The following is a 26,138-nucleotide window of genomic DNA, read 5'->3' on the forward strand; positions in this document are numbered from 1 at the left end:
GTGTGACCTGTAGGAATCTTTGGGGGACAGAGCACAGAGCGCGTTGGGGGAGCAAGGCCGGAGAGGAGTCGGTGGAAGACAGAAAGACCACCAACCTGCCTGCAGTGAGTGAGTGATTGAAAGGCCCTCGGAGTTAGCTTCATCGCAGGAGATTCCAATGATTCTGAAAGCTTTGGTTTCAACAGCGTGAAGCCGAGCTAGGTGTGAGGCAGGAGCAGCGGCCCAGAGGGGGGAACAGTATTCCTTTGAGCTGCGGTTGAAAGCCTTGTAGGTGGTGAGGAGCTCTGGTGTGCCAAGGAAGGACTTCGCACGACGGAGGATGCCCAGTCGGCGACTGGCTTTGGAGGCCAGCTTGGAAATGTAGTTTTCCCAAGAAAGATCATGGCAGATAGTGAGACCCGAAAGCTTGAGCAACAGAACTTCTTGGAGGATTGTTGAGAAAGTAGATGGGAGGGTATTCCAGTCGGTCTTTTCAGAGAGACATAGTAAGAGTGTGAGATTTGTCAGGATTGAAAGACATGTTCCACTTGTTTGACCAGTCTGTGATTTTGTCCATGTCTGCAGAGAGTGAGGAGGCTGCAGACTGCTGATCTGAGGGATGAGGAATGGAGCGGCAGAGAGTGGAGTCATCAGCAAAGAGAAAGAGAGGATTTTTCAGAGTCGGAGAGTTTTTATTTTTTTAATTTTTGTACACAAGATCGAGGCTCATGAAAGAGCGAACATTAATCACACAGAAAGACAAACAGACACATAAAACAAATAACATCGGGAGCGGTATACAAGATGGGGAGAGAGGGGGAAGGACACAAACACAACATTTGAGAGCAGGGACCGAGAGACATGGAGACGTCGAGAGATCTGTGGGAGGGAGAGGGCTTTGGGGGGAGGCATGTGAAGGGGGGGGGGGGGGGGTGGGAGAGGTATAAACATATGGACACTGCCAGGACTTCCAGGAAAGAAGTTGGAATTTCAAACAAGGTGGATCTGGGGTGAATTAGTGGGGGTAGAAAAGATCAAGGTTTTGGATGGGGGAAGATAAGAGATGGTGGTGAACAGCTGTTTTAAAGACCTGGAGGGAGGAGTGGGATTGAAGGGAGTGTGGGAGTTTGTTCCAGAGGCGGGAGAAAAGAGGAATGAAAGAGTGAAGGTGAGCAGAGAGCCGAGATTTCGGCAGTTTAACCATCAGAGGGTTGTTGGCAGATCTTGTGCGACCTGTAGGAATATTTGGGGGACAGAGCACAGAGAGAGCTGGGGGAGCAAGGCCGGAGAGGAGTCGGTAGAAGACAGAAAGACCACCTACCTGCCTGCGGTGAGTGAGTGAAAGGCCCTCAGAGATAGCTTCATCGCGGGAGATTCCAATGATTTTGAAAGCTTTGGATTCAACAGCGTGAAGCCGAGCCAGGTGTGAGGCAGGTGCACCAGCCCATAGGGGAGAACAGTATTCCATTGAGCTGTGGATGAAAGCCTTGTATGTGGTGAGGAGCTCAGGTGTGCCGAGGAAGGACTTCGCACGACGGAGGATGCCCAGTCGGCGACTGACTTTGGAGGCCAGCTTGGAAATGTGGTTTTCCCAAGAAAGATCATGGCAGATAGTGAGACCCAAAAGCTTGAGCGACAGAACTTCTTGGAGAGGATTGTTGAGAAAGTAGATGGGAGGGTTGTCCAGTCGATCTTTTCGGAGAGACATAGTAAGAGAGTGAGATTTGTCAGGATTGAAAGACATGTTCCACTTGTTTGACCAGTCTGTGATTTTGTCCAGGTCTTCAGAGAGTGAGGAGGCTGCAGACTGCCGATCTGAGGGAAGAGGAATGGAGCGGCAGAGAGTGGAGTCATTAGCAAAGAGATAGAGAGGATTTTCCAGAGAGTCGGAGAGATCATTGATAAAGACCAGAAAAAAGCACAGGGCCCAGCACACTGCCTTGGGGAACTCCAGCCTGAACAGGAAGGGGAGATGAGAGAAATCCATTCAGGGCCACACGTTGACTACGACCAGAGAGGAAGTCCGCAAGCCATGCATGGAGATTTCCATGGATACCATAGGAGGAGAGTTTGGTGAGCAGAGCTGGGTGCCAGACCGTATCGAAGGCACGTGATATGTCAAGGGAGACAGCACTGATTTCCTGTTTGGCATTGAGGACCTCCATCCATTGTTGAGACAGCAGAAGCAGCATGTCCAGAGTAGAGTGACCTGGTCTGAAACCAAATTGATGATCAGAGATCAAGCCATTGGAGAAGAGGAATGATTTCATATCCAAAGCAATGATGGATTCCATGACTTTGCTGATAATTGGGAGCAGGCTGATTGGTCTGTAGTTGCAAGGATCTGTTTTTGCACCTTTTTTGTGTAAAGCAGTAATGTTAGCTGATTTCCAGGATGCTGGCAGATGACCTTGAGCAAAAGATAGGGAGAAAAGAACAGAGAGAGGGTGAGATAGAGCGGCAGAGCAGGATTTTAGGACCCGTGGGCTGATGCCGTCTGGTCCAGTTGCAGAATCAGAGTCGAGGTTTGACAAAAACTCCTCGACCTTGTCAGGAGAGAAGGACACAGAGTCCAGGAGCAGTTGGCTTCGACTGGGAAAGGTGGGAACAGAGAGAGATGGGTTTGGGACTAAGGATTTTGAGGCAAACACAGAGTTGAGGCATTCGGCTTTGTCACGTGCGATGTCAACTGTGTGGCCATTTGAGGTAAGGGAGGGGATGGAGGGGGAACAAACATCAGAAACGGATTTGACCAGACGCCACCAGGATTTGGAGGAAGGAGACAGGTTTGAGAGTTCATTCTTGAGTGAGGAGAGATAGTGCTTCCTGGCACTCCTGAGTGTAGACACACACTTGTTCCGAGCTTGGTGGAAGTAACTGAGATTGCCTTCAGTTGGATTAGCCTTCCAAGAGGCAAAGGCAAGTTGTTTCAGGGCAACTGCCTCACCACAAGATTCAGTGTACCATGGACGGGAGGAAGGGTAAGACAACTGAAAGCGAGATGGGATAAATCTGTGCATGAGAGAGATCAGTTTGCTTTGGAAGAATTCCCAGGAAGAATTGATGTCAGAGGCAGTGGAGATGGGAGACCAATCCAGACCATTGATGGCTGCTTGAAGACCGTCCCAGTCGGCCTGAGTGAAATGCCAGACTCGTCGACGCTGAGGAGGCTCTCTGAGAATGGCCAGAGAGATGTCCACTTTGACAAGCACATGATCAGAAGAACCGATTGAAGCAGAAGAAGAGCAGCAGACATTAGCAGGGAAGTTTGTCATAACCAAGTCTAGAAGAGAAGATACTCCATTGGCTGAGATCCGGGTTGGGAAATTGACAGATTGTGTCAATCCCAGTGAGTCACAGAAGTCCTTTGCTGAGGTGCCATGACTGGTGAGAGAGGAACCCACACCCAACCAGGTGGCATGATGACAGTTGAAGTCACCACATATGAGGAAGAGAGAGTTGGGATGAGTGGATAGAAGTTGGTCCATGTTGTCAGACAGTGAAATGTAGATGGAGTCATCACTGTTTGGGGGACGGTACAGTACAGACGGGGGACGGTACAGACGGGGGACGGTACAGAACACAGAACACATATGAACAAAAGGTGGGAGCGGAGAGGAAGCCGTAGCCAGAGGTACTCCTGGGGGTGAGGAGGAAAGAGGGCAGTGCAAGGAGAGTGAGGAAGAGAATTTTTGATAAAGATAGCCACCCCATCACCAGGCCGAGGCTCAGGTCTATCATACCGGAGGAGGGAGTAACCAGGAAGAGATATTAAGGAATCAGAGACATCTTGAAGGAGGAAAGTCTCTGTTAAGCAGATCAAGTCTGGATTGTCAGAAGCAACCTGTATGGAGAGATCAGTCAGGTTTGAGCGAAGGCCCCGGATGTTTGAGGTCCATACCGTTAATGAAGAGAGAGGGGGAGCATCGGGTACAGGACAGGGGAGGGGAGGAGTAGGGTAAGATGAAGGATGAGAGGGGGAGGTAGGGAGAGCAGTTGATAGTGTGTCAGATATTGCAGAAGAGTTCCAAGAAAGGGAAGGATGAGGAGGATGAAAGGTTTGATGGTGAAGGGATGAGGCACAGTGAGGGGCTGTTTGAGGGGGGGCAGAGGAAAGTAGGAGGTTTGGGGGGGTGGAGGTATGAGATCGAAGGGAGACGAAGTGGGGAGGAGGCAGCTTGGAGGAGGAGGGGGGAGGAGGGAGAATTGGAGAGGAATGGTATGGGTGGAGAATTGAATGGGAGGGGTTGGGGGGGAGTTTTGAAGGGGAGGAGTGAGGGGGGAGTTTAGGAGGGGAGGGGCAAGGGGGGAGTTTTGGAGTGAAGGGGCAAGAGGGAAGTTTAGAAGTGGAGGGGCAAGGGGGGAGTTTAGGAGTGTCGGGGCAAGGGGGGGGATTTGGAGGGGAGGGGCAAGGGGGGAGTTTAGGAGGGGAGGGGCAAGGGGGGATTTGGAGGGGAGGGGCAAGGGGGGAGTTTAGGATGGGAAGGGCAAGGGGGGAGTTCAGGAGTGGAGGGGCAAGGGGGGAGTTTAAGAGTGGAGGGGCAAGGGGGGAGTTTAGGAGTGTAGGTGCAAGGGGGGGGATTTGGATGGGAGGGGCAAGAGGGGAGTTTAGAAAGTGGATGATTAATGAAAGACGAACATTGATAACAAATTGGGTTTGTTGTGATTTTCAAGTTAGCAATCCGATTCAGAACGAAGGAGGAGGGATGGAATGAATGTGAATTTAGACCATGTAGTGAGGGAGACGTATAAGATATTGAATTTCTTTTTTTTGAAGTGGAATGAGTTGGAGAGGAAATTGAGAAAAGCCTTTTAAATAGGAAGAAAAACAGCGTGTTGTAATATACCACTGAATAAAACACAGAAGGGGAAAGGTTAGACATATTTAAATAATATTTAAACAGAACTGTGAACAATCTTATATGCACAAAATACCAACGGGGGGAGAGCCGAGAGGGACCACCACGAGTCACGTGAACAGGGCAAACGGTGGATGGCAAGGAGATAATGGGGGTGGGGCGAACAGCACACCTGGACAGAAAATACAGGATGAGACAACAGTACACGTGGAGAAAGGAAAATAAATGTTTTTTTTTTTTTTTTTTTGGGGGGGGGGGGTGGGGATTTAGAACGTTAGACAGAGTATTATGTTCGGGGTAGAAGGGAAAAAAACTAAGAGCCAAGCAAAACACGCTTAAGTTAACAAAACACCGACGGGGGTACAACTACAAGGCCACACACGAGGAGCAGAACACGATTAATTAATTACGAGTTACAGGAAATTCAAACCAAAACTAACTATAATCAAACAATATCGCATGGACGATAAAATAACGAGTTGAAATTTGACAATCTATCTGGGGAAATGGGGGAGAAACACGTGGTCGAAGAACGAACGAACGAATAAGAATGAATAAACGAATGAGCACAGAGAAGGTAATGTCTTTTTTTTTCTTTTTTTTGAGTTGAGATTTACATAAGGAAGTAGGCTATGGGGTGAAAAGACTGGGAAAACAGAGAACGAAAGTTATTGGATCACAAACGACGGACCGCTGAGAGAAAAACAAAGCCTCAAGGTTGTACAGTGTACACTGTACAAGGCCTCAAGACACGACACGAATTAACACGATTTTCAATACAGGTATGAAAGATTTGCACCGAAAATCTTCGTCCAGACAATATACGTACATACACCATAAAATAAATACAGTTATAACGAAAATACAAATGGGAACAATTACTTAACTTCGATTTCGATGGAGAGCGTGTAGAGCTGTGAATAAATGAACCCTCGCCAGCAACGAACCAGAAAAAGCACAGGGCCCAGAACACAACCTTGGGGAACTCCAGCCAGAACAGGAGGGGAGATGAGAGAAATCCATTCAGGGCCACACGCTGACGACAACCAGAGAGGAAGTCCGCAAGCCATGCGTGGAGATTTCCATGGATACCATAGGAGGAGAGTTTGGTGAGCAGAGCTGGGTGCCAGACCGTATCGAAGGCACGTGATATGTCAAGGGAGACAGCTCTGATTTCCTGTTTGGCATTGAGGACCTCCATCCATTGTTGAGACAGCAGAAGCAACATGTCCAGAGTAGAATGACCTGGTCTGAATCCAAATTGATGATCAGAGATCAAGCCATTGGAGAAGAGGAAGGATTTGATATCCGAAGCAATGACGGATTCCATGACTTTGCTGATAATTGGGAGCAAGCTGATTTATCTGTAGTTGCGAGGATCTGTTTTTGCACCTTTTTATGTATAGCGGTAAAGTTTGCTGATTTCCAAGATGCTGGCAGCTGACCTTGAGCAAAAGAGAGGGTGAAAAGAACAGAGATATGGTGAGATAGTGCGGCAGAGCAGGATTTTAGGACCCGTGGGCTGATGCCGTCTGGTCCAGTTGCAGAATCAGAGTCGAGGTTTGACAAAAACTTCTCCACCTTGTCAGGAGAGAAGGACACAGAGTCCAGGAGCAGTTGGGTTCAACTGGGTAAGGTGGGAACTGAGAGAGATGCGTTTGGGACGCAATATTTTGAGGCAAACACAGAGTTTAGGCATTCGGCTTTGTCACGTGTGGTGTCAAATGTGTAGCCATTTGAGGTAAGGTAGGGGATGGAGGGGGTAACAAACACCAAAAACAGATTTGACCAGACGCCACCAAGATTTGGAGGAAGGAGACAGGTTTGATAGTTCATTCTTGAGTGTGGAGAGATCGTGCTTCCTGGCACTCCTGAGGGTAGACACACACTTGTTCCGAGCTTGGTGGAAGGAACTGAGATTGCCTTCATTTGGATTTGCCTTCCAAGAGGCAAAAGGCAAATTGTTTCAGGACAACTGCCTCACCGTTTATGGTGGGTACAGAGAGAGACGGGTTTGGGACACAAGATTTTGAGGCAAACGCAGAGTTGAGGCATTCAGCTTTTCACGTGCAGAGTCAGCTGTGTAGCCGTTTGAGGTAAGGGAGGGGAGGGAGGGCAACTGCCACTTGTTTCAGGGCAACTGCCTCAGCACAAGCTTCAGTGTACCATGAATGGGAGGAAGGGTAAGACAACTGAAGACGAGATGGGATAAATCTGTGCATGAGAGAGAGCAGTTTGCTTTGGAAGAATTCCCAGGAAGAATTGATGTCAGAGGCATTAGAGATGGGAGACCAGTCCAGATGATTCATGGCTGCTTGCAGACCGTGCCTGTTGGCCTGGGTGAAATGTCTGTGTCTGGTTCTGTGTGTTGGAGCGCTCATTATGGGGTTTTAGTTACCGTCACGTTTTCCTTGTTATCGGGTTCCGTAAATAAATCCTTAAATTACTTTTCCCTGTACATTCTAAACCGGGTTTTCGTGTGAGTTAATTTTTGCAGGTTTGAAGACTGCTCGGCGGGATCGCACAGGTAATCTCTTCAGCTTCTTCCTCCTCTTTCTTCCACCCGCGCTTATCTATCTATAATTCCAGTAATCTCTGTGTGTTTGTTTGTCTGTGACCGCTGTTTCTCGACAACCACGGGTCCGATATACTTTAAACTTGCCAGGTATATTGCTGGGGACCCGAGGATGTGCCTTTTCAAGGTTTCATATTAATCGGACAAGTAGTTACCAAGCTATGTCCAAAAAACGATTCAACCAATCAGAGAGCAGCGAGCTATCACGTGTGCCGAACGTGCTGAACAGACTCTGCCTCGGACGGCACATTTGAGAGCGTATTCATTTATTTCACGTTGGCAAACTATGTTGCCGCTATGTTGGCGTTAAACTATGTTTTAAAACTAATTAAAACTAATTTGCGATTCTTTCGCTTTCCTGCGCGTTTGTGCACGCTATGGCGATTTCTTTACCAAACTCCGCAAGCCGTTCGCTTTGGACCAAACCATTTCATGTAAATAGAGGGGGGGGGATTGTCACCGTACTCGCAAGCCGTTCGCTTTGGACCAAACCATTTCATGTAAATAGAGGGGGGGGGGGGGGGGGATTGTCACCGTACTCGCAAGCCGTTCGCTTTGGACCAAACCATTTCATGTAAATAGAGGGGGGGGGGGATTGTCACCGTACTCGCAAGCCGTTCGCTTTGGCTTTGCGAATGGACCAAACCATTTCATGTAAATAGAGGGGGGGGGGGATATAATTTTAGATATATATATAGTACGGGCATGCCCTCGTATAGTGAAATCCACTATTGAATTGAACGCCCCCATTAACACTCGATTGCTATTCGTGATTTCATGGTCTTCACCAAGGGGAATCACATGACAATATAATAAAGGGAGCAGTAGACAAGATGAGGAGAGAGAGGGAAGCACACAAGTACAACAGTAAATAACAGGGCATCGGGAGATCTGTGGGAGGGAGAGGGCTTGGGGGAAAGAGGCATGGGCAAGGGGGGGGGGGGGCAGGTGGTGGGAGAGGTTAAATGTCTTCAAATAAAATTAACACCCAAAACACAGTCCGTGAACTCTTAATTACGTACTGTTGGAATCTACCTTTTAACCATTTAGACTGCTGAGATCCCTCAGACCTTTGACGATCCTTTAAGTCCCCCAACACCCTTCAGACCACCAAGACCCCTGAACACCCAAAATACCCTTAAATACTGCAAAGACCCAAAATACCATGAAGACCCAAGAGACCCTTAAAGACCCTGAATACCCAAAATACCCTTAAAGACACAAAGGACCCAAAATACCCCAAAGACTCAAAACACCCAAAAGACTAAAAGACCCTGTAGACCCAAAATACACCAACGACACTTAAATACTCAAATGAACCAAAACATCCTCAATACCCAAAACACCCCAAAGACCCAACATACCCTTAAAGGCCCAGAGGATCCAAAAGGCACCGAAGACCCAAAACACCCCAAAGATCAAAACACCCCAAAAAAACATCCGTCTTCTACCGACTCCTCTCTGGCCTTGCCCCCCCCCCCCCCCCAGCTCTCTCTGGGCTCTGTCCCCCAAATATTCCTACATGTCGCACAAGATCTGCCTGCAACCCTCTTATGGTTAAACTGCCAAAATCAAGACTTTCTGCTCACCTTCACTCCTTCATTCCTCTTTTCTCCCGCCTCTGGAACAAACTCCCTCACTCTCTTCAATCCCACTCCACCTTCCAGGTCTTTAAAACAGCTGTTTACCATCATCTCTTAACCTCCCCCATCCAAAACCTTGATCTTTTCTACCCCCGCTAATTTCGGTCCCCTTGTGTTTTATACCTCCCCACCCCCCCCCCCCCCCCCATTCCCACGCCTCCTCCCCCCAAGCCCTCTCCCTCCCACACTTCTCCCTGCTCTCAAATGTTGTGGTTGTGTGCTTCCCCTTCTCTCCCCATCTTGTCTTCCGCTCCCTCTTTTTGTATATTTTGTTTGTCTGGTTGATTTTTTTGTGAAATAAATGTTAGCTCTTTCACGAGCCTCGATTCAGTATACAAAAAAAAGAAGAAGAAAAAAGAAAAAAAAGACCCAAAGACCCAAAATACCCCAAAGACCCAAAATACCCTTAAAGGCCCAGAGGATCCAAAAGACCCTGAAGACCCAATTTTGGCCGCTCTCCCCCACCATCCCCCATCACCATCCACCCCATCCCCCCTCCACCATTCCCTCACTTTCCCCCACGATCCCCAAACCACTATCACCACCACTAACTCCCACCCACCATTCCCGCCATCCATCACTCCCTGAGAAAGCAGACATGGTCAAAGATGCTTACTGCTCTGAAACTGGTGAGGCGTGCAGAGCGCGCCGAGTCACGCTAGTGATTATCAATAAAGCCTCCAATCTCCTAAACTGTGTCCCAACGTTGTCTTATTACAGTGCATAAGGGTGGTGTATAAGACTGCTTCAGCAGTGTTAAACTTCTGGATTGTTTTAAAAGATTTTTTTTTAAATCATTATTTTATTAAAAGTGTCGTACATAATTAAACACTGCCAAGTGACAAATTAAACCAAGTAAAGGAGGGTTTACCGTGTGAGTTGTTGTATGCAGATGATCTGGTGTGATTGCGGAAAGTATGGATGGACTGAAGGAAAAGATGCACAAGTGGAAGGAATGTATGGAGACAAAAGGTCTGAAGGTGAATATCGGAAAGACAAAGGTGATGGCAAGTGGTAAAGCATGTGGTGAGGTGGAAAGAACTGGGAAGTGGCCGTGTGCTGTGTGCAGGAAGGGTGTCGGGGTGAACTCCATTCAATGTACAATGTGCGCTGAGTGGGTTCATCAAAAATGTAGTGGTCTGAGAGGGTCCTTTGTGTCTTTAAGGGTATTTTGGGTATTCGTGATCTTTAAGGGTCTTTTGGGTCTTCGTGGTATTTTGGGTCTTTGCAGTCTTTCAGGGAATTTTAGGTCTTCAGGGGTCTTGGTGGTCTGAATGGTGTTAGGGGACTTAAAGGATCGTCAAAGGTCTGAGGGATCTCAGCAGTCTAAAGGGTCAAAAGGTAGATTCCAACAGTACGTAATTAAGAGTTCATGGACTGTGTTTTGGATGTTAATTTTATTTGAAGAAGAAGACATTTAACCTCTCCCACTTCCCTCCCCCCTTTCCCATGCCTCCTTCCCCCAAGCCCTCTCCCTCCCACAGATCTCCCGATGCCCTGTTCTCTACTGTTGTACTTGTGTGCTTCCCTCTCTCTCCCCATGTTTTCTCCTGCTCCCTTTATTATATTGTATTATATTGTCAACCACCAACTATTTTTGAGGTCAACATAGGCCAAAACGTCAACATAGTCCATATTTATAAAAGTCCATTTTCATCCGAGTAACTTAAAATTTGAGGACTATTGGCATATCAGGTCACATAATTCAACCACCAATTATTTGTCAGCTCAAAAGGATGCGCTACTAAATGCCATTCTACTTTGTTCTCTTTTGCCAAGTGTCAGTCTATGAGTGATTTTTCATTCTGTCTGTTTGTCTGTTTGTATGTCAGTCGCCTACAGGTCACAATTTTCAACCGATCTTTACGAAACTTCACCAAATGTTAGAGTTGGTCATAAGCAAGAAACCTATTGTTTTTGGGGTCAAAAGGTTAATAGGTCAGCATTGGGCAAAGGTCACCAACTTTGTAAAATTTCTAAAATCCAATTTTTTTAACCGATTGACTTGAAATTTTAAGACGATTTGCACATCTGGACTCTGAATTCAACCACAACTATTTTTGAGGTTAACATTGGCCAAAAGGTCAACATAGACCAGATTTCTAAAATCCTCAATTTTCATCCGATTGACTTGGAATTTTAAGAGGATTTGCATATCTGGACACTTTGCATATCATTTGTTTGTTTGTTTATTACTTGCCGGAAAAGATTCCGGCAAGTATGTTGATCTGTTCGTTACTTGCCGGAAAAAATTCCGGCAAGTATGTTGATCTGTTCGTTTGTTTGTCTGTCTGTCTGTCTGTCTGTCTGTCTGTCTGTTTGTCTGTCTGTTTGCAGCACTGCGTCTACACCGTTGCACGTAGAATCGCCAAACTTTGCACACATATTGGTCTTGCCCTGGAATAGACTGTGCCCAATTGATGACGTCATCGGTGACGTGGTTCGGCCGCCATCTTGGAAAAACGGCAAAACTTTGCACCTCTATATCTCCAAAAGTACTGAACAGAAAAAATTGAGACATGGCTCATTGTAAAGAACTCTCCATGGGGAATAAAATACGTAAATGATGACGTCATCAGTCACGTGGTTCTGGCGCCATCTTGGAAAAACCGAAAAACGTTGCGCCACTATATCTCCAAAAGTGCTGAACAGAAAAAATTGAGACTTGGCTCATTGTAAAGAACTCTCCATGGGGAATAAAATATGTTAATGATGACGTCATATGTCACGTGGTCGGCCGCCATCTTGGCAAAACGGCAAAAAATTGCACCACTATATCTCCAAAAGTGCTGAACAGAAAAAATTGCGACATGGCTCATTGTAAAGAACTCTCCATGGGGAATAAAATATGTTAATGATGACGTCATCAGTCACGTGGTCGACCGCCATCTTGGAAAAACCGAAAAACTCTGCACCTCCACATCTCCAAAAGTCCTGAATAGAAAAAATTGAGGTATGGCTCATTGTAAAGAACTCTCCATGGGGAATAAAATATGTTAATGATGACGTCATCGGTCACGTGGTTCGGCCGCCATATTTGTCCTAAATGGCCGATAAAAAAGTACATTCCGGCAAGTCCTCGGTCTCTGACCGATTTTTCATTACTTGCCGGAAAAGATTCCGGCAAGTATGTTGATCTGTTCGTTTGTTTGTCTGTTTGTCTGTCTGTCTGTTTGTCTGTCTGTCTGTTTGCAGCACTGCGTCTACACCGTTGCACGGAGATTCGCCAAACTTTGCACACATATTGGTCTTGCCCTGGAATAGACTGTGCCCAATTGATGACGTCATCGGTGACGTGGTTCGGCCGCCATCTTGGAAAAACCGAAAAACTTTGCACTTCTATATCTCCGAAAGTACAGAACAGAAAAAATTGAGACATGGCTCATTGTAAAGAACTCTCCATGGGGAATAAAATATGTTAATGATGACATCATCAGTCACGTGGTCGGCCGCCATCTTGGAAAAACGGCAAAACTTTGCACCACGAAATCTCCAAAAGTGCTGAACAGAAAAAATTGAGACATGGCTCATTGTAAAGAACTCTCCATGCGGAATAAAATACGTTAATGATGATGTCATACGTCACGTGGTCGGCCGCCATCTTGGAAAAACGGCAAAACTTTGCACCACGAAATCTCCAAAAGTGCTGAACAGAAAAAATTGAGACATGTCTCATTGTAAAGAACTCTCCATGGGTAATAAAATTTGTTAATGATGATGTCATATGTCACGTGGTTCGGCCGCCATCTTGGAAAAACCGAAAAATTTTGCACCTCCATATCTCTGAAAGTGCTGAATAGAAAAAATTGAGACATGGCTCATTGTAAAGAACTCTCCATGGGGAATAAAATATGTTAATGATGACATCATAGGTCACGTGGTTCGGCCGCCATCTTGGAAAAACCGAAAAACGTAGCACCTCCATATCTCCAAAAGTGCTGAATAGAAAAAGTTGAGACATGGCTCTTTGTAAAGAACTCTCCATGGGGAATAATATATGTTAATGATGACGTCATCTATCACGTGGTTCGGCCGCCATATTTGTCCTAAATGGCCGATAAAAAAGTACATTCCGGCAAGTCCTCGGTCTCTGACCGATTTTTCATTTGTTTGTCTGTTTGTCTGTCTGTTTGTCTGTCTGTCTGTTTGCAGCACTGCGTCTACACCGTTGCACGTAGAATCGCCAAACTTTGCACACATATTGGTCTTGCCCTGGAATAGACTGTGCCCAATTGATGACGTCATCGGTGACGTGGTTCGGCCGCCATCTTGGAAAAACCAAAAAACTTTGCACCTCTATATCTCCAAAAGTGCTGAACAGAAAAAATTGAGACATGGCTCATTGTAAAGAACTCTCCATAGGGAATAAAATATGTTAATGATGACGTCATCAGTCACGTGGTCGGCCGCCATCTTGGAAAAACGGCAAAACCTTGCACCACTATATCTCCAAAAGTGCTGAACAGAAAAAATTGAGACATGGCTCATTGTAAAGAACTCTCCATGGGGAATAAAATATGTTAATGATGATGTCATATGTCACGTGGTCGGCCGCCATCTTGGAAAAACGGCAAAACTTTGCACCACTATATTTCCAAAAGTGCTGAACAGAAAAAATTGAGACATGGCTCATTGTAAAGAACTCTCCATGGGGAATAAAATATGTTAATGATGACGTCATCGGTCACGTGGTTCAGCCGCCATATTTGTCCTAAATGGCCGATAAAAAAGTACATTCCGGCAAGTCCTCGGTCTCTGACCGATTTTTCATTACTTGCCGGAAAAATTTTCCGGCAAGTATGTTGATCTGTTCGTTTGTTTGTCTGTTTGTCTGTTTGTCTGTTTGTCTGTTTGTCTGTCTGTTTGTCTGTTTGCAGCACTGCGTCTACACCGTTGCACGGAGAATCGCCAAACTTTGCACACATAATGGTCTTGCCCTCTAATATACTGTGCCTCAATGATGACGTCATCGGTGACGTGGTTCGGCCGCCATCTTGGAAAAACCGAATAAATTTGCACCTCTATATCTCCGAAAGTACTGAACAGAAAAAATTGAGACATGGCTCATTGTAAAGAACTCTCCATGGGGAATAAAATATGTTAATGATGACGTCATATGTCACGTGGTCGGCCGCCATCTTGGAAAAACGGCAAAAATTTGCACCACTATATCTCCAAAAGTGCTGAACAGAAAAAATTGAGACATGGCTCATTGTAAAGAACTCTCCATGGGGCATAAAATATGTTAATGATGACGTCATCAGTCACGTGGTCGGCCGCCATCTTGGAAAAACCGAAAAACTTAGCACCTCCATATCTCCGAAAGTGCTGAATAGAAAAAATTGAGACATGGCTCATTGTAAAGAACTCTCCATGGGGAACAAAATATGTTAATGATGTCATCGGTCACGTGGTTCGGCCGCCATCTTGGAAAAACCGAAAAACTCTGCACCTCCACATCTCCAAAAGTCCTGAATAGAAAAAATTGAGGTATGGCTCATTGTAAAGAACTCTCCATGGGGAATAAAATATGTTAATTATGACGTCATCGGTCACGTGGTCGGCCGCCATATTTGTCCTAAATGGCCGATAAAAAAGTACAATCCGGCAAGTCCTCGGTCTCTGACCGATTTTTCATTTGTCTGTTTGTCTGTCTGTTTGTCTGTTTGCAGCACTGCGTCTACACCGTTGCACGGAGAATCGCCAAACTTTGCACACATAATGGTCTTGCCCTCTAATATACTGTGCCTCAATGATGACGTCATCGGTGACGTGGTTCGGCCGCCATCTTGGAAAAACCGAATAAATTTGCACCTCTATATCTCCGAAAGTACTGAACAGAAAAAATTGAGACATGGCTCATTGGAAAGAACTCTCCATGGGGAATAAAATATGTAAATGATGACGTCATCAGTCACGTGGTTCGGTCGCCATCTTGGAAAAACGGCAAAACGTTGCGCCACTATATCTCCAAAAGTGCTGAACAGAAAAAATTGAGACATGGCTCATTGGAAAGAACTCTCCATGGGGAATAAAATATGTAAATGATGACGTCATCAGTCACGTGGTTCGGTCGCCATCTTGGAAAAACGGCAAAACGTTGCGCCACTATATCTCCAAAAGTGCTGAACAGAAAAAATTGAGACATGGCTCATTGGAAAGAACTCTCCATGGGGAATAAAATATGTTAATGATGCCGTCATATGTCACGTGGTCGGCCGCCATCTTGGAAAAACGGCAAAACTTTGCACCACTATATCTCCAAAAGTGCTGAACAGAAATAATTGAGACATGGCTCATTGTAAAGAACTCTCCATGGGGAATAAAATATGTTAATGATGACGTCATCAGTCACGTGGTCGGCCGCCATCTTGGAAAAACGGCAAAACTTTGCACCACAAAATCTCCAAAAGTGCTGAACAGAAAAAATTGAGACATGGCTCATTGTAAAGAACTCTCCATGGGGAATAAAATATGTTAATGATGACGCCATCGGTCACGTGGTTCGGCCGCCATCTTGGAAAAATGGGAAAACTTTGCACCACTATATCTCCAAAAGTGCAGAATGGAAAAAATTGAGACATGGCTCATTGTAAAGAACTCTCAATGGGGAATAAAATATGTTAATGATGACGTCATATGTCACGTGGTTCGGCCGCCATCTTGGAAAAACCGAATAAAAGAGTACATTCCGGCAAGTCCTCGGTCTCTGACCGATTTTTCATTTGTCTGTTTATTTGTTTGTTTGTTTGTCTGTTTATTTGTTTGTTTGTTTGTCACTCGCCTACAGGTCACAATTCCAAACCGATCGTCATGAAACTTCACCAAGTTGTAAAGGTCGTCACAATTGAGAAACCTTTTGATTTTGAGGTCAAATGTTAAAATGTCATCTGGAGGTCGAATTCCTAAAATCGCCATTTTGCATCCAATTGACTTGAAAATTATACAGCATTTGTATATTGAGTCAATAAATTGGAAACCCAACTATTTTTCAGGTCAAAAGGTCAAAGGTCACTTCAAGGTCAAACTTCCAAAATCATCAATTTTCATATGAAAACTCGTCAATTTTCATCTGATTGACTTGAAAATTTAACAGCATTTGCATAGGCTTCACTGAATTGGGAAGCAAACTATTTTTAAGTCAAAAGTTCAAAGGTAAACTCTAAGTCAAACTTCTAAAATCATCAATTTTCATGTGATTGACTTGAAAATTTAACAGCATTTGCATAGAGCTTCACTGAATTGGGAAACAAACTATTTTTAAGTCAAAAGTTCAAAGGTAAACTCTAAGTCAAACTTCTAAAATCATCAATTTTCATCTGAAAATTATTCACTTTTCATCCTATTGCCCGAGCTTTGATCAAGATCGTCAATTTTAATCTTGATGAAATGGACAATTTACTGGATCAATGGCAACCTTTTTTGGGGAGGGGGTGGATACTTTGCAAGTATCGTGCTCTGCATGACGTCTTCTTGTGATTCTGTTTGTTAACTCTGCCACCAAAGGTGGATGGAGGTTATGTTTTCACCCCGTTCTGTCTGTCTGTTTGTGAATAAAATATCTCAAAAAGTTCTGGACGGATTCCGACGAAATTTGGCAGAGATGTAGCGTATGTGAGAAGTACGAAATGATTAGATTTTGGTGAAGATCCGGATTCGGATCCGGCTACTATAATTTTTTAAAGTGATTCTTGACCATTGGGAGATAGGGCCAAAAACGATACATAGCAGGATAATTATCTGAAAAAGTCGTGAACGGTTTTGGACGAAACTTGGTGGAGAAGTTGGGTGTCTGACAAGGACGATGCCATTAGATTTTGGTGAAGAGCTGACTATGGATTCGGAGATGAGAATCATTACATTTTTAAAGTGATTCTTGCCCATTATGAGATTGGGTCAAAAATGATACATAGCAGGATATCTAAAAAAGTTAAGGATGGATTTGGACGAAACTTGTTGGACAGGTTGCGTGTGACAAGGAAGAATCGATTCAATTTTGGTGAAGATCCGGATCCGGATCCAGCTAGTAGAATTTTAAAAGTGATTCTTCACCATCGAGTGATTTGGCCAACCAGGCAGGAGGTATGCTCTCTACTGAGTACCGTTATAGTTTGTCTGTGTGTTTGTCAATTTGTCACTCGCCTACAGGTCACAATTCCAAACCGATCTTCATGAAACTTCATCAAGTGGTAGAGGTCGTCAAAATTGAGAAGCCTATTGATTTTGAGGTCAAAAGGTCGGAGGTCAACTCAAGGTCAAACCTCCAAAATCAATTTTCATCTGAAAAAATCATCAATTTTAATCCATTTAGCAGCTTTGATTAATATCGTTAATTTTAATTTTAATTAAAATGATAATTTGATATTTTCATGGTAACCATTTTTGGTGGGAGGGGTGGACTTTGCAAGTATCGTGCTCTGCATGACGTCTTCTTGTTATTATGTTGGGGATTCAAATTACTCAATAATCATTCTTTATCTTGGCTGTGCTTCCGTAACATTAGGGAATTGAGTGCCGGAAAGTTCCCCAAATTCTTACTAAAGTCTGCAAGAGGTAATGCATCAGCAAAATGCACTGAAGCTCATTAAAGGACATCATGTGAATGAGATAGTGAAATAAATAAAAGTACATTTGGGACTACATTGGGACAACATTTGGGACTCATGGGAACATAAAAGGTAATACAGAAATAGAACTTGTAATTCATCTATGGATTAATTATTATCTATATATGTGGTATTGGCTTTAGATGTAGCACACGAGACAGTGTTATTGACATGTTGGGAAATCAAAGTTATAAAAGCAGGGAGGATAACGACAATACACTGGTCTTACTTAATGATGGCGTGATGTTCGTGGGAATCGTTGTTTTCCAGGTCGAGGTTAGTGCTGTAAAACTCATCCAAGCTCCTGTGGATTGCCAGTGACATGAGCTGCTGCTCCAAATCCTCTACATCAGCAGAAAGGGGTAATGTAGAACCACCAGCTTGGAAAAACTGCACATGGCATGGAGAAATACGAATACAAGGAATCACCGTGTAATGTGGTCGTTTTTCTCTTGACACATTACACTCTGAGAGTGATAGCTTGTTTGTGGAAGCCATTTTCCATTTATACTTTCGAGAATCAACAGTGCAAGTGCTGCTGCTGCTGCTGTGCTTATGCATGAAAAAGCAGCTGTAAAATAGAGTTGTGTATTCCAAAGGCGTATAGAAAATGTATGTATGTATGTATGTGTGTATATATATATATATATATATATATATATATATATATATATATATATATTGTTGCGGAGATGAGGACTGTATTTTTTTGATTGTGTGCTGTATGATTATTATTATTGTTTATTCTGCGCCCCCCTACCTCCGAAGCTGTGTAAAGGTGAAAGGGCATCCCATAATTAGTCCACAAGCATACACATCAGCCAAATAATAGAATACCCCTGTTTAATAGTTATCTCTTATTCTGTGTTTTAGTGTAAGGCTGTGTCTCCCATTAATTGAAGTACTCCATTGCACCAGTGAAAGAGAATAGATCCCCTTTCCTTCCCATCCCCAAAATCTCCATTTCCTTTTACATCCCCTTCCGTCATTGCCGGGCCTCGATTCGCAATTACCTCCCCTCCAAAACCACCATTGAACATGTGCTCGAATCGGAGAAGAAAGGCGTGCCCGCCCGTCGTCATCAAGGGCGGAGCCAGAGGGTCGCGCGACCAACCAGGGCCGAGGTGAGCACCCCGATGGGCGTGTCCAAAAGGCCGGCGGCTTAATCGCCGGAGGCGCTATAAAAGGCACGCACGCAAGTGAGTCGTGAGTTGGTCGTGGAGAGAGTCGTGAGGAGTCAGTCAGTGGAGTCGGTGGTCAGTTGGTTGCATTGGTTGTGGTGAGGAGTCGGTGGTGGTGGTCAGTTGGTTGCGTTGGTTGCGGTGAAGAGTCGGTGGTAAAGAGTGAGTGGACCAAGAACGAGTTGAGGGTTTGGACCAGACGAGTCGGACAAGGCCTGGCAAAGCACGCGACGTCCACAGCAGCCACAACAGCAGCTTGGGGCCCTGAACGGCGGTTTGGAGCAGGGCCGTAAAGGAACGGCGGCTGCTAAACGCGCCGGTTGAGCTGCAGGACCCCCTTGGACCTCCCTCTCCCTCCAGCCATCCACCTCCTGCCTTTCCACCCTTCTTGTGTACGTGAGTTTGTTCTGTTTGTTCTGTCCTGGGAATAAGTTAAGTCTGTAGATAAGCTAGTATTTGCACTGTGTCACCTGCGTCTTATGTGTTGTAAATAAACCTTGATTGCTCCTTTTTGCTTGTGTAAATAATAAATCCCATTACTCGTCTGTACGTCTTCTCGTTTTATTCCTTCTTCTTCTTCACATCCGTGTCGCCTTTGTCTTTTCCCTATTGACTAGCTGCGGTGCGATCCGGCCAACGTTTGGGTGAAATCGGGTTCTAAGCGGGGAGTAACTGTTCGGACGCGGTAATACCAAACCGCTCGGTAAAATAACATCTTTAATCCGCGTCTGCAACAATTGGTGTCTGGGAGTGAGATTCGGGGCCCGAACCAAATTTTTAAAACATCTAAAAAAAAAAATTTGGTCAAAATTTGGAGCGGCCGAAATTTGTTTTGTTTTACAAAACCCGAATTTTGAAATCGTGCCATGGCTGGTCAAGGCGACGGGATGCCGGTGGGAGAGATAGAGGGGTTAGGAGTAACCCAGGATCAAATGGAGGGGAGCAATGAGGAGGCGGTTGAGGGAGTATCAGGCGCGCAAAATGGCGTCCTCGGGCACGAGGTTGCGGGCGCGCAAAATTGCGCCTCGCACATTGCTACGGCGGCCGCACCCGCTGCACAAGTGGGAGGGATGGCGCAAATGCAGGCCCTCATGGAGCAATTTATGGTACAAATGCAGGCATCCCTCAACCTGCAGAAGGACGATATGAGGGCTAATAGTGAGCAAATGAGGGCTGATAGTGAGCGATTGGGTGAGCGATTGGAGGGCCAAATGGGGGTAATGAGGGACGAAGCAAGGGCTCAGAGTGAGCAATTGGGGGTAATGAGGGACGAAGCGAGGGGTACCGGTGAGGGGTTAGACAATAATTTTAAGGGGCTAGACAAGAAATTTGGGAAGTTAGACAATAATTTTGAGGGGTTAGACAACGGGATAAAAGAGGTAAAGAATGGGTTAATGGGGCTAGAAAATAGGATGGAAGGCAAATTGCGGGAGATAGGGGAGCAATCCGCCCGAGAAATTAAACAAATGGGAGAGCAGATGGAGGAGGTAAAAATCGGGGTAGAAACCAAATTGGATGCTCAGAGGGATGAATTGGGACAGATGAGGGCGGCATCTACAAAAGAAAGGGAGGAGATGAAGGAGGAGATACGACGAGGTGTGAGTGAGGTGGTTTCGGGGCTACGCGAGGAGGTAAAGCGAGGTGAGAAGCGTATGGAGAAAGAAGTGAGGAATAATACGGCTAGGTTACAGGGGGGAATAGAAGAGCTGACGGAGGAGGTGGAACAGCTGACAGAGGGACAGACGGAGTTAGTGGAGCAGGTTCAAAAGAACACTGCGGTACTAGGAGGGTTAAAGGCGACACAAAAAGAAATTAAAAAAGAATTAATAGCGACACAGAGGCAATGTCAGATGGTACGTGAGGAACTGACAATGAGGGTGGACGAGGTGACAGAGATAATGGAGACAAAGGACCGGCAGGTGAGGCTGCACATAGAGACGGTCACGGTAGCCTTAGAGGACGAACTTGAGGAGACGCACCGAGAAATAAAAGAGGTTAAACAAAAATTAGAGGAAGTGGAAGAAGAGGTGAGTGAAATTAAGAAGGGACGGACAGAAACTAAAAGAGAAATCCAGGAGGAGGTGATGGAATATGTGCAAGGTCGGTGCTCAACTCATGATGTGATGCTCACTAACCAAATAAAGAGTTTGCAGGTGGCAAAGGAGGTGCGACGACGAGGTACGGAGGTGAGTGGCAATGTATATGATGTGAGGAAAGCTTCAGTCGGCTTGGGGATTGGTTTGGATCCGGGTGTTCGTGAAAGGCCGTTGGTGAAGTGTGCGACAGGTCTGGTGTGCGAAAAAAGAGGTGTGCGAGAATGTCCGACCATGGGGTGTGTGAGGAAAAAGTGCACGCCGAGGAGTGAGTGTGCCGTCAAGAGTGAGTTGGTCGAAGCGCGTGTGCGAGGGGGTACATGGAAGCGCGGTGTGGTAAGTGTTACGGAGGAAGTAACGAAAGAGTGTGCGCAAAAGGATGCGCGAGAAAGGTGTGTAACGGACGGGTGCATGAGGAAAGAGTGTGCTGTCGAGAGTAAGGGTGAGTGCGTGACCGAGAGTGGAGGTGAGAGTAGTGAGAGTGACACGGAGCGTGAGTTGGTTGTGACAGGTGAGCGAGGATGTACACCTGGAATGGAAGGATGCACACCTGGAATGGTAGAGCGTGTGTGGGAATGCACACTTGAGTTGGTCGTGAGGCACGTGGTGGGGTGTGCGAGTGAAAGCACACCTGTGATGGTCACAGAGGAGGTGACCGAGGAAGGGGCGCGAAGAGGTGTGTTGGTGAGGTGTGCGAGCGACGAATGTGTGCCAAGGTGTTCGGTGGTCAGGTGTGTGACCAAGTCTGTGAGCGGAATGAGTGTACCGAGGTGTGTAAGGAAAGGTACGAGGAGCATGGGAACAGCTGGAGGTATGAGCAAGAAAGGGGTAGCGTATGCATGTAAGCATGCAGGTGAAGCATCGACGGTAACCGGGTTAGAGGTTAGAACGACTTATAGCCGAATCGGGCCCTCGGTGCGCGTCGGGCAGCTTCGCGTGCCGCGAGGACAAGCGGGGATCCGAACCACGGCGGTTTCGAAAGAACCGCCGTACGCGATCCACGCTGTGCCTCGCTTGGAACGGCCGCGTCCGGGCTCCACTAGGCGGAGCGGGCAGCCCGATAGGAAGGGTCGTCATGGCGACCACTTTCTATTGAGACGTGCCGGCATGTCGAGATCGGGACATTGGATGGCTCCACGCCGAGGTGGTGCGTGGGATCTCGGCCCGGGTACGCCCCCGTCCCTGCACCGAGTGCCGGACGCATCCAGCCGCCGGCACCAAAGAACCTGCGTTCATTGCTCGGCTGTACGAAGCCAGGCTGTAGACGTGAATTGGCGCACCGAGAGGATGTAATAAGTAGACGGGTGATGAGGATAGTGTTTTGGCCCCAAAATTAGAAAAAGGCAAAATTTGATGATTGGTACGGTGATTGGCAGATGATTGGCAGAATTTTTGATTTGTTGAAATTTGATGTGCAAAATTGGTAGTGGGAGATGCCCGATGTGGTGGGATGGCAACTCTGTCATCCCTCACAAACGTGGGGGCAAATGCGCTATCGTTTATGGGGTTGATGGCAGTGAAAACTAGCCCGGGTGGGTTAGGATATATCGTGTGTAGGGATCTAGCGAAGAAAACATTAGGTAACGTTAAGTTTAGTTAGTGACTGATACCTGTAGTGGGGACGCAGGTAGTTTAGTGTGGATGATAATGACGTGGGAGCGCAATAGTTTAAAGGGACGACTGGGAAGCGCAAGTTTCAGAGGGGAGTAGTTAGCTGAGATGATGCCGTGTGTTTGAGGATTGAACAGGTGTGATTGCACAGGTGTGATTGCACAGGTGTGCAACTGAACAGGTGTGTGGAGCAGTGTATGAGTGAATGAAGGTGATTGTGTATTGTGCTGACCCAATGGTCCAGGAAGAGGAGGAGGGTGCAGGTGGCACCAGGGGATTGCACAGGTGTGCAACAACAGGTGTATGTGGCTGTGTGGAATAAATGGTAGTGTGGAATAAATGGAGTATTGGAATGGATGGTCGTGGAGTGAGTATGGTGGAAATTGTGGAGTGGAGTGGATGGTGCGAAGGTGTGAATGGGGGAAGAGTGGACCCCCATCACGGATACCCGGGGCGGGTAGTGTAAGTGCTAGGTAGAGGGTACAGGTAAATTGTGGTTGGATATTGGCATCTGTGGTGCGAGTGAAAGAATGGTCTTTGGATGGGTGCATTAGTGTTGTGGAAATGGCTGGGCGTGTAGCCTGTTAGTGTGTGTAGTTGGTTTGGGCACTCCACCACTGTGAGGATGTCGGCCAGGTGAGGCCGCAGGTGGGCTCTGGGAGCCGGTAGTTGTGGATGGGGCCCGAGGATCCGGAGGACGGACCCGGGTAGCCCAGTGCCAGAGGGCACCAAGGGGTGACAGAGCCAGGAGAGGGCCTTCCCCAGTTAGTTAGGTTAGGGTGAGGAGCTAGGTAAGCTCGGGTGGCAACTGCAGTGGTGCAGGTGGGTAGACCTGCTGGGAGAGCTACACGTCGCAGCCCAGAAATTGTGCGAGGGCACCGGGAGATGAATCGGGGGAGTGAGACCCCAAATTGAGGAGCACCACAGTTTGGTCAATGGGAATTGGTTTTTAGAACCCATAGTGTAAGTTGGCCAATGGATTGGCAGGGAGAGACCCCGGGTAGTGTAAAGTGTGTTAATGTCATTTAGTAAGTAGTTAGGATGAAGTCTCCTCGCACCATCTGCATCCACTCACCTGAGGTGACAGGTACTCCGCACCATGCCATGTTTAATTATTTTTACTGTGCAAATGTTTGGATTGTGAGACGCATCATGACGTGGGTGTGACATTGTGCTTTGATGTTCCATCTCTGCCTCCTTATGAGGATTGATGATGAATTTGGTGATGGCAAATTTTGAAGTAGAGGGATTGTGGAGACGAATTTGGTATAGGGGAAATATGGGGAAGACGTGACAGTAGTGACGAATTTGTAAATGTGTAGATTTTTGTACATATGGGGTAAGGGCAAGGGTAGGGTAGGTGACAGGGGGGTGACGTACGGTAGGGATGAGCTTTCTCACTTCGCCCTCCGTACGCATTTCGCCTTGCATTGCCTTATTGATGTGTACCCTTGTGACCTTACCCCTCGCTCAATTGTCTTTCCCCTTTTGTCTCCCACATGACCTGTGCGCCACTGGGTGCCGAGGGGAGCGTGCGTGGGTCGGCCATTGTGCGCCCGAAATTCCCAGAACCAGCTGTCTGCATCGATGCACCACATTATGGACCACATGCCTGTGGCCGAGCACCACTTATGGACCCCATGGGTTGGGGCATGGCCCCTCTGCTGGCACCGGCCATGAGGGCCCGAAATCTTGCTGGCGGACCTTGGCCACAGGGCACCGATGCCTCACAGGTGAACCACACGTAGTCGGCCCTGTGGGCCATAAATAAAATAAATAAAAAGGACACATTGGGTGCAAGTTTTAATACAAATAGGCCACCAGTAAGCAAAGCAAAAGAATGACAACATCTGGAAGACCAAATAATAATAACCAGCAGAGGGAGCCGAAGCAACCTGCAGGGTTAGGGGTTGTTGAATTTATTTTTGTTGAACATTCTTGAACAATGGTGACTGCACCGATTGGTGCTTGGGTGCTTGTATTGGTGCGTTTTTGGGTGCGTTCATGGTGCGTCGATGCAGACCAGACTGTCTCCCCCCCCAGAAAGAACAATCACAGGTCCTGGGTTAGTTTTGTAAATAAAAATAGCGTCATTGTAAATAATGCTTCCCACCGTCAGTGTATAGTTTGAAGACCATTCCGCAATTCGGTTAACTGTGGGCGTAAGTCTGTTAGGCAGGGTGCAATGGAGCAGCGGGACACATTTAAGGGTCAGGTTAAAAGTAGAGGGAACTACACCTACGTGTCACACTAAATAAAAGTTGTAGGCCCGGGACGTGCCTAAGAGGAGGAGGGTGCAGTGTTGCGGAGATGAGGACTGTATTTTTTTGATTGTGTGCTGTATGATTATTATTATTGTTTATTCTGCGCCCCCCTACCTCCGGAGCTGTGTAAAGGTGAAAGGGCATCCCATAATTAGTCCACAAGCATACACATCAGCCAAATAATAGAATATCCCTGTTTAATAGTTATCTCTTATTCTGTGTTTTAGAGTAAGGCTGTGTCTCCCATTAATTGAAGTACTCCATTGCACCAGTGAAAGAGAATAGATCCCCTTTCCTTCCCATCCCCAAAATCTCCATTTCCTTTTACATCCCCTTCCGTCATTGCCGGGCCTCGATTCCGAATTACCTCCCCTCCAAAACCACCATTGAACATGTGCTCGAATCGGAGAAGAAAGGGGTGCCCGCCCGTCGTCATCAAGGGCGGAGCCAGAGGGTCGCGCGACCAACCAGGGCCGAGGTGAGCACCCCGATGGACGTGTCCAAAAGGCCGGCGGCTTAATCGCCGGAGGCGCTATAAAAGGCGCGCACGCAAGTGAGTCGTGAGTTGGTCGTGGAGAGAGTCGTGAGGAGTCAGTCAGTGGAGTCGGTGGTCAGTTGGTTGCGTTGGTTGCGGTGAGGAGTCGGTGGTGGTGGTCAGTTGGTTGCGTTGGTTGCGGTGAGGAGTCGGTGGTAAAGAGTGAGTGGACCAAGAACGAGTTGAGGGTTTGGACCAGACGAGTCGGACAAGGCCTGGCAAAGCACGCGACGTCCACAGCAGCCACAACAGCAGCTCGGGGGCCTGAACGGCGGTTTGGAGCAGGGCCGTAAAGGAACGGCGGCTGCTAAATGCCCCGGTTGAGCTGCAGGACCCCCTTGGACCTCCCTCTCCCTCCAGCCATCCACCTCCTGCCTTTCCACCCTTCTTGTGTACGTGAGTTTGTTCTGTTTGTTCTGTCCTGGGAATAAGTTAAGTCTGTAGATAAGCTAGTATTTGCACTGTCACCTGCGTCTTATGTGTTGTAAATAAACCTTGATTGCTCCTTTTTGCTTGTGTAAATAATAAATCCCATTACTCGTCTGTACGTCTTCTCGTTTTATTCCTTCTTCTTCTTCACATCCGTGTCGCCTTTGTCTTTTCCCTATTGACTAGCTGCGGTGCGATCCGGCCAACGTTTGGGTGAAATCGGGTTCTAAGCGGGGAGTAACTGTTCGGACACGGTAATACCAAACCGCTCGGTAAAATAACATCTTTAATCCGCGTCTGCAACAATATATATATATATATATATATATATATATATATATATATATATATATATATATATAT

At 46.6% G+C, this 26,138-nt stretch overlaps 1 protein-coding gene across 1 annotated transcript in view; it reads right to left on the reverse strand.

Annotated features, from left to right (window-relative positions):
- Positions 1–26,138, reverse strand: part of LOC137413534 (uncharacterized) — a 108,698-nt gene that overhangs the window by 75,810 nt on the left and 6,750 nt on the right. Inside the window, exon 2 of the mRNA XM_078786275.1 lies at positions 17,892–18,052. Coding sequence (XP_078642401.1) covers positions 17,892–18,052 — 161 coding nt within the window. The remainder of the gene's footprint in view (positions 1–17,891; positions 18,053–26,138) is intronic.

This window comes from Myxine glutinosa, chromosome 11, assembly GCF_964187855.1.
Source record: "Myxine glutinosa chromosome 11, kmMyxGlut1.1, whole genome shotgun sequence".
NCBI lineage: Eukaryota > Metazoa > Chordata > Myxini > Myxiniformes > Myxinidae > Myxine > Myxine glutinosa.